This window comes from Schistocerca nitens, chromosome 10 (genome assembly GCF_023898315.1).
Source record: "Schistocerca nitens isolate TAMUIC-IGC-003100 chromosome 10, iqSchNite1.1, whole genome shotgun sequence".
Lineage (NCBI taxonomy): Eukaryota > Metazoa > Arthropoda > Insecta > Orthoptera > Acrididae > Schistocerca > Schistocerca nitens.
In genome coordinates this window covers 163,847,745-163,856,726 of record NC_064623.1, presented here as the reverse complement: position 1 = coordinate 163,856,726, position 8,982 = coordinate 163,847,745, and the positions used below count along the sequence as shown (strand labels likewise).

The window sequence follows — 8,982 nt, the reverse complement described above, 5'->3', positions numbered from 1 at the left end:
GCGCAGCGCCCGTGCACCACGGCGCACGAAAGCAAAACAAGTCAACAGCGACGCACCAACAATGCCCTCCGACAGTCCTTGACTGCCGGGGTCGTGACGTCACGCCGCCGCTCCCTCCCCTGGCGCCCTTGCCCGCGCCGCGCCGACTGGCTCCACCCCCTTTCGAATGCGGCGCGCGCATGCGCCGTGCGCCGCTCATGACGTCCGGGCGCGCGCTCCCTGGCGGCGTCAGTTGGGCGGTAAGAGAGTCGCCGAGTGCTAGCGTGCGAAGTCCGATCCCGCTCATCCTCGCAAGTGGCGAAGGCAACACAGAAAGTCGCTAGAGGCGCGCCGAGTGAGATTCCAAGTGCTGTTCCGTGGCGGACTCCCCCTCACCTGCTCACCCTCTCGCAAAAAGTGTCGATACCGGCCTCGTAGCGTGCTGCGTTCCCGCGGTACGCGAGTGTTTATATTTTTTTACCCGGTGCACCGACAGATCCTCCCATAGAACAGGGGTGTTTTTGTTTCCATATTTTATTTTTTTTGTTTCCCACTTCACCCTCCCTCCCCCCTATTCCTCAGTTTTGTGAGTGCAGCTGGTTTTTTTTTCTACGATAGTCGTCCGTTCCGAGGGAATTATTTCGCTCCGCAATGTCTGCAGCAGTGATGAACGCCGGAGCAAGCGTCTTCGACTTTGGTGATTTCCATTATAAGGTGAGTACAGAGTTTCACAAACACTTTTCCCCTCCGCAAAGCTTCTTTTAATCCTTTTTTTGCCGGTGTTCAATAGTTCCCGCCTTAACGATCCGGTGAGAGACAGGGTGCGTCGTTTTTAGAAAGGTGAAAGTTAGGAAGCGCTGTGTGGGTAGCGCCGAGAGACAGAGAGAGCTGAAGTCAGTCAGAGAGAGAGTTTCTTGTCATAGTAACCTCTTCCCTCGCGCCGGCGAAGGATTCGTGGGAAGTGGGGCGAATAAGAGTAAATACTTTCCCACCTCCGTCATCCTGGAAACTTACTGTTCGATTCCAGGTTGTTTTTTGTCCGTTCGACAATGTCTTTCTGCTGGGTTGGTAATATGCTACCTTAGTTTCGCATCCTACTCTGATCAGTTTTGTGTTTACGATGTTGCCAGATGCAATTTATAACTTCCACATTGTATGTCATGCTGTCCATCGTTTTCGGCGAAGAATCCTGTTTGTTGGTCCTTAGCTGATAGTTTGCTTTCGGGGAGAAATAGTTTTGTGAACCGTGTCCATGCTAGGTTCTAGCTCTAAAACTTGGCTGTAAACATGAATGGGCCTGAGAATTTCGCTAAGACTCCGTATAAGTGTAAACTGCCGAACTACTCTTTCCGAAGCAAGTACTTTTTTTTCTATTGCGGAAACAGCTGAGAGTCCAATGATTGCAATGTTAGTACATTTAGGGATATAAAATAGGAAGATCAATTGTAAGTAAAACAGATGACAGGCAGTATTCGGTTCATTGGTGGGAAACAAGGAGAATGCAATCTCCATAAAGGGAGTGTTTTGTAAACAATTGTGTGAACCATCTTACAATATCAAGTGTGTATGACCCATGCCATATAGATAAACGGGGGATACTAAACGTGTACAAAGGACAGCAAGTATGTTCACATGTTTGTCACGCGTTGAGCGTCACAAAGATGCTGAATAAATTTATTTGGCACACGCTTAGAGACGTGACTCCTGTTGTCTCGCGAAGGCGTACGAGCGAAGTTATGCTACTACATACCCGTCGCATCGCCCTGGTAGCTATCGCGAAGACAAAATTAGATTGATTAAAGCGCACGTAGAGATATTAGTCAATCTCTCTGCCCACGGATAACGAGAAAAATGGAGTAGAAGCAATCCCAAATGAATGTTACAACGTGTGAAGTACCATCACCCATTCACTTCAGTAGTTTTCGGGATATGGAAGTACCTAGGAAGATGTTCACGTTGATGCACGAAACTAGCAATAGACAATACGCAACCTGCGGCGGTGCATATGTACATTGATAGGCGGTTCCCTCGTTTCTTGGTAGAATATTTTATACTTTAAGAATAAAAACACACGCAGTTTTTACTTTATGAATGAAAACACACACAACCCTAGTGTAATGTTCCCGTTTTGTTTCCTTCCGGAGAGCACAGTTTTGTGTTAAGTTCGTTGTTAGCCTATTCGCTTCTTGCAAGAAACTTGAAAGGACGTGTTTGCAGCTGCAAGAGTCTCGCCCGTATTTGCTAAGAGCATTGTTGTGGGTGTTCTTTGGAACAATCTTAGCCAAGTAGTAGTTACCCTGGATGAGTTTTGCGTGTTTTTCCTGTTAGCAGGTAGGCCAGTTAGGATGAAGTTTTCCAGCGGCTATTTTATTATTGTTAGAAATTTCTTATAGCTGACTTACTATTGTAAGCAGTTGTGCCTTAGTTTTCGTCGTATCGTACCAGGCCTTGCATGGTGGTCCAGCCCATGCTAATGACTTTTACACTTCCAGTAAAGAAGTTACATGGCAAAAATTTATAGCTAATCAAGCGCGACAGAAGCCAGCTTATCAAAATGTTTGCGTGAACATGCTGCAGCATCGAGGTGTAATGCTTATTTAGTGCCGTTCAGTGACATATTTAGCATTTTGCGAAAGAAAACCTTGTGCCTAGTAGGCACAGGCTGTGCAGCCTACAGCCTTTTTCGGGCAATAATTACGCTTACAGCTGTAAGGAAGTTAATGAAGAGACTTTATTGTAAAGCATTATTGGCCCTGAGACCCCGCCAGGCGCATTTGACGCCTATTAGGCGTTTTGTGTGTCGACGAATATGAAATGAAATCATTAGTCAGACACAAACACCCAGTCCCCAAGCGAAGAAATTGGCCGAGCCATCCGAGAATCGAACCCGGGACCCTGCGATGTGGAGCCTGCGACACCGACGACGAGCTGTGGACAACGAAGTTAATGAAAACTTTGATCCTTGCCGATTCAACATATTAATACTAATTTAATGCACCAGAAAACATAATGCTTAACTAATTTCCTGATAGTAGTGCCGGAGGATTAACCATGTGTAGACCGGACGAAGCTAGTAGTAAAAAAGTTTTCCTTAAATATTTTGCAGCTTCTAAAAATTGCTAATTTACTTCGTAGCCACAGACCACAAAACGGTAATCCTGTCGTTGCAACTGCTGTTAATGTTTAGTTCGCGACGTTTAGGCGACGCGATGGTATTCTGAGGGAGGGAAAATTCAAGTCCGGTGGTTGTAGGAGGGTTCGAACCAAGGTACTGTAGAATGAGTGCCCATCGGGCTCAGTCATTTAGCCAAGCGTATGCCAACATTGTCGAAAGCGGCTTGCTAGTGGTCCGATAGGACTTAAGAATCGAATGGTCCGCTACCACATATTTACCAGATCATAGAAGTTGTGATCAGATTGTTGTTTGTAAACAAGGAAGTGGCCGTATGTTCGTATATAGTGGGTAGCGAAACTGTGGATCATTTCTTTGGTTCAGGAACTCCAGAGCTTTGTCATAATGTTAGATACTTGGTTTGCCTTTGCCTTGGGCGTACGCGACTGCATCTCTTGGGCAACCTGTTGAGTTCGTGATCGCCGGAGATGAAAGTGTCAGAAAAGCTGCCCGGGGTCGTGGCTGAAATTTCGCTCCATCTGATCAACCTTTCGTAAAAGAGCGCAATCTCTGTCGCAGGTTCCTCTCATTTTGTGGAGTTTACCGCCGAAGTCCTTAGATGCGGAGGAGCAGTGGAAGGCAAGGCGCGTAAAGAGGTGAAGGATGAAGTGTACATTTTGTGGTAGTACACTGCTTTCACCAATGTTTGCCCGATTCTAATGCCACAGGCGCATACGACTTCGCTCTCTGAGGTTCACGACGCGACGGGAAAGACAGCCTAGGATTTTTTAAGATGTCAAATCATGAAAACAGCAGAACTGGGGATAACTGGTAGGAAAGAGAACGATAGGTTGCATTACTTCAGTTACTCCTATACTCCAGCGCGGTTTGTTTTACAGAAGTGTGTACGATAGATAGACCCCACTTGCACAGAAGCCAACTTTATGTTAATTAACTATTAACGTGAGACTATCTACGAGCTCTCATAAAGAGTTCGGAGGTGCAAACGTCCTTTATTGTAGTGTTCAGGCTGCAGCCCTGTAGTAGATAGCCGGCCGTTTTGGCCGAGCGGTTCTAGGCGCTACAGTGTGGAACCGCGCGACCACTACGGTCGCAGGTTCGAATCCTGCCTCGGGCATGGATGTGTGTGACGTCCTTAGGTTAGTTAGGTTTAAGTAGTTCTAAGTTCTAGGGGACTGATGACCTCAGAAGTTAAGTCCCATAGTGCTCAGAGCTATTTGGACCATATTTGTAGTAGATATGCGATTTAAAAAGAAAATTCAACCGCATGTCTTTCGGCATTGAATAAGCTCGTTAGACTTCTAATGATTTTTCTGTTCGTGCATTTTTAAGTAGTTCCGGTGAAGACAAATTATCTACTTTTGGTAGCTTCTGAATCTTCGGTATTTTTTCCTTCGAATCTTAAGTTCTTCACCATTTTGAACTGCGTTATTTAAACGTTTTAGGCTCTATATTCGGGTTTGTATTGAGCGTCTGTTTCATTGCCGACGTTGTGCAGCGCATAATATATTCTTCGTGGAAAGCAGCGTTACCTTTGGAGGGAAACTTCAGCGGGAAAATTGATAGAAAAACGTTGAGTGGAGAGTTTTTACGTAATTTGGCTGTCGAAAATATTAATGATATGTAACAGAGAGAGAGAGAGAGAGAGAGAGAGAGAGAGTGTTTCTACATATGAACGTTTTTTTTATTTCCTTTAACGTACTTAAGTTTATACTGCGAATGCTGTTACGAGGACGCCCGTAGCCAGTGGAAGGGGGGGGGGGAGGCGCCACTGCCCCCTCCCACCACCACCTCTGTGCGGGAAAACTTTAGTATAGGTAGGTCTTTTTCTTTCAAGAGAATTATTGTATATTATATATTACGCAGATTTTTAACAGGGTCGGAACTGGGACTTTTTTATGGCTTTATGTCGCCATTCGTCCTCCAAAATATTAAAAGTACTCTACAACCCTAGGTCTGGCACCCCTGTCCCCGACACATTATCGTGTGTGTGCACTTAGGTTTGACGTTTTTTTAGCACTGTTCACGTTCAAGACGTGCTACTTTTTTGTGTTAGCTTGCAACGTCAGTGAGTTTGCTGTGTCACATTTACATGATTGGTCTTTGTGTCCGTGCGTTCTTATCGTAATATCTCGACCGAGGTCTTACCTAACGTGATTTGAAGCTAGTTCTGTACGACGCTGTATCCATGGTTACTGCTATACGTCATTGGAAATGCTTTGTACGAGATTGTGCACCACCCCACCACGGAAGCCACAGAGCTTGCCTGGAATTATTTCAAAAGTGCTTGTGGTGCTACGTAGTGGGTGTAAAGTCGTTTATAAAGCAAATGCTGTGTGTCCACGAACATGTCCTAGCTGCAGGAAACAAGTTCTAGAGTCAGAGGTAATTCGTAAAGACCATGACGTTTCTCTGCCCGTACAACGTGATTTGAAGTTTAGCCTGGCGAATGCGCCAGACACTGCCTGAGCAGCCCAATAGCGTTTCTATAGCCTCGTAACTTGTTTTTGTTCGGAGTCCGCGTCGGACTTGAAATCCGTGTAGTGACAATCATTTTTACTGGCATTTAAAGCACCCTTTGTTCCTCTGCTAAATGCCATGCTACCGTGGGCCATATTCGACTCTAAACTCTAGTTCATCCTGTAGGTAACCTGGTGAAGTGACGAACCATTTCTAGTGAAACGCCGCGGCATTAAAACCGCCTGTCCGTTTGCGGGATTCGTTTAATAATTCGTCCAGTGATTATCTCACATCGATACAGAGTTTAATAGAAATTTATAGCGTAAATATAGACGTAGAATATACGGGAGATATGTTTTTATGAGCGTAGGACAGGTGGTAGACGGGACGGGAACCATTCTGGCATTTACTGGAAATGATCGAGGAAAACCAAAATAATGAGATGTTCAGTCCAATAGGAGGGCAAGACATTACTATCGTGCATTATTGATCGACATTTGATCTTGGTACATGATTTTCTTTTTGTGAAAGCATTACATTATCACGCATTGTGATGTGTCATTGTTTCTATTATTAATCCCTAATCTTTCTTCTGTAATTAATACTTGTGTAGTATGCGTTAATTAGCGTGTGCCTTAGTCGCATTTTTAAGTACAGTTCAGTAATTTTTTTCATCTCCCCAGGATATTGATTATGCAGTTTTATTCCGTGATAGAAAATACTGATTTGAGTTTTGTTCATTCCTTCTTGATAAATTAAAGCCGCAACATGCAAAATAAAAATTTAACCCTGTGCGTTTTGTTTCCACCTTACATGCATACTAACCTTACACCTATTGAGGATACAAACACATGGTAGGCTTCCCAGTGTAACATCAGTGATCATCTGATGTTGGATTGTTGCCATGTTACGACATTTGTAACCGACAATGAGCTTCCATTCAGTACGGTAGAAGAGGCCATTGTCGTATATTGTAAACAGTAATCTGCCGCTGCAGTTTAGTGCATGTATAACTAGTGATGACCAACGAACATGTCTACAGACTGACATACCGATATGTGCGCTCGCGCTATGTAACAGCGTCTCCAATGTATTGATAGTAAGACAACGACGTACATATGTGTCGGCTCTAGGTTGACATGGCCTAATAGCTACAACATCTTTACTTTATAATGGCCTAAGGCTTAAATTGCAATTGTGAAATAAAGTGTTAGTCACAGGCGTAAACATGTCTTTTATGAAATTAGTTGGTTTGCTCATTAGTATTTGTGATATCCAGTACGCCTTCCCCTGCTCCTACAGGAGTGATATTCTATAATCGTGTTAAATGAGTCCTATTTCATTCGGAGGTGAGCAGAGAGGTGGTTTCAGTGCCACATGTATGCGGTGATATCACATTCGTCTGTTACGGAAGACGAGACGCGAACAACTGATAAAGCTCGGCTGTATGGTGAAGCACAACGGGTGGGCAAATGAAATACAGGTACACGATTCCCCTCATTGTCTTTGTTTCTTGCTATCGTAAGAACATATCTGGCAATCGTTGTTGTTTTTTGATAGTTTAATCATAAGCCAAATAAGAGGTGAGCTTTTGTTTAGAATTCCGTTGTCCGGAGTATTTAATCTTCTTACAATTCTGTTGAAAGCTTTGATCGAACTTCCTCTATATTGGCGACGCAATCGCTATTTTTTATTTGCTGGTACGTAGGAGCCTAGAACATTTATTTATTGAGCGAAAGACCGGATTACGATCTCGCCATCGTTTCACAAATACCGAGAATATAAGAATGTTTTACCGCTATGTTTTCTAAGTGTCTCCCGAATTTTTGTGGTTGTATGTAGTCCGAAGGTTTTGGCGTAACTCTCCCCCTCCCTCTCCCCCCCCCCCCCAACCTCCATTCCACCGCCTGTCCAGTTAATGTGAGAGAAAGGTTGGTTTAAACAGTACGGTGCTGGACTAGGGTTGGTCGTTCTGGATGTACTTACACACACTTCTGTACCGACTTGAGCCAGAGATATCGGAGGTTCTTCTATTACCTCGCATTCCCAAAAGGGGGGGGGGGGGTGGTACTTTGTGCCCATCTTTGGGAAATGTTGTAATCTAGTGAATTACTGTATACTTCAAAATTTTGAATATGTAATTACTGTTGAATATATAATTACTGTTTTTAATTCATTCCTCCACCAGATTCCAGATGTAATTTAAAATTTTCGCGTAAACTTAACCCAAAAATGTCTCTGTAGCAGTGTGCGATTTGTGCTTTTACCAGTGGGGGGGGGGGGATGTCCTATGGGGTTAGTATAATTATATATGTTATTAGCTTGGACCGTGGCGTTACCCATGGTTAAACAGTTATTTATAAATAGATGTTAATGCCGAAACTCACTATTCATGCGTATGCACTATCAGAAAAGCCATCCCTTGTTGTATCTTTAAAAGTACATTATAGGTAAAGCTTATTTACAGCATCATCTACATACAGGTATACGAGGGGAATTCAAAAAGTAAAGGCACATTTGTGAAAAGCTATACTTATTCTGATGATAGAAAACTGAAACATGCGTTATTTTTCTACGTAATCTCCCTGGACTTCAATGCAGTTTTCCCGACGTTTTACGAGTTTTCAGTAAATACGTTTTTCGGCTGCACCTGTAACCAATTTTGCACCGCAGCAATGACGTCTTCATCACTTTAAAATCTTCTTCCCCGTAGTGCTTCCGTTAAGGGTCAAAACATCTGAAAATCGCTTGGAGCCAGGTCTGGACTGTTTGGTGGATGTTCCAGCACCTCGAATCTCAACTCCTTTATTGTGTTGGCTGTCCGTTTGGCAGAATGTGGGCGAGCGTTATCTTGCTGCAGGATGACACCTCGTCACAGTTTTCCACGACGTTTGGATCTGATTGCAGGTTTTAGTTTCGTACGAAACACATCACAGACCTGGCTCTAAAGCCTCGTTTACGCTAGGGCGACGTCTTGCAACATTGTGGCATGCTATGGAAATGTGGCGTACGAAGTCTTGTCATTTAGTTCTAAATGTTTTGAAATGCTTAACTACTACATAACACTTTTCAAAATTAATAAGCAAACTTATTAATAGTATTAATAGAAAACTTTGTGTTCGGCTCCACAAATCCCCACAATCCTCCACAATCCATGGGAATCCCCCCCCCTGCAAATCGCACACTGCTCTGTAGCAGACTTCACCTCCCCCAGTGAATGTTGTATGCAATATTTCCAGGTTCATTGCCTTATTTCCACATCAGTATATCTATAAAAGTATCTTGGCTGTAAACGTGTGTCGATATTCGTGTGTGCTGTTTCTAGAAAAGGTTATGTACGTTACTTGCATATTGGTATCTATTTATATGTTAACATAATTTAACAACAATTAACGACTTTCGTTTTAATT

General features: G+C 43.6%; 1 protein-coding gene across 1 annotated transcript in view; it reads left to right on the top strand.

The window, feature by feature from the left end:
* Positions 1-218: 218 nt before the first annotated feature.
* The window catches only part of LOC126210502 (mRNA decay activator protein ZFP36L1), a 173,920-nt gene continuing 165,156 nt past the window's right edge, over positions 219-8,982 (top strand). Inside the window, exon 1 of the mRNA XM_049939747.1 lies at positions 219-693. Within this exon, the coding sequence (XP_049795704.1) occupies positions 631-693 (63 nt within the window). The 5' untranslated portion in view covers positions 219-630. The remainder of the gene's footprint in view (positions 694-8,982) is intronic.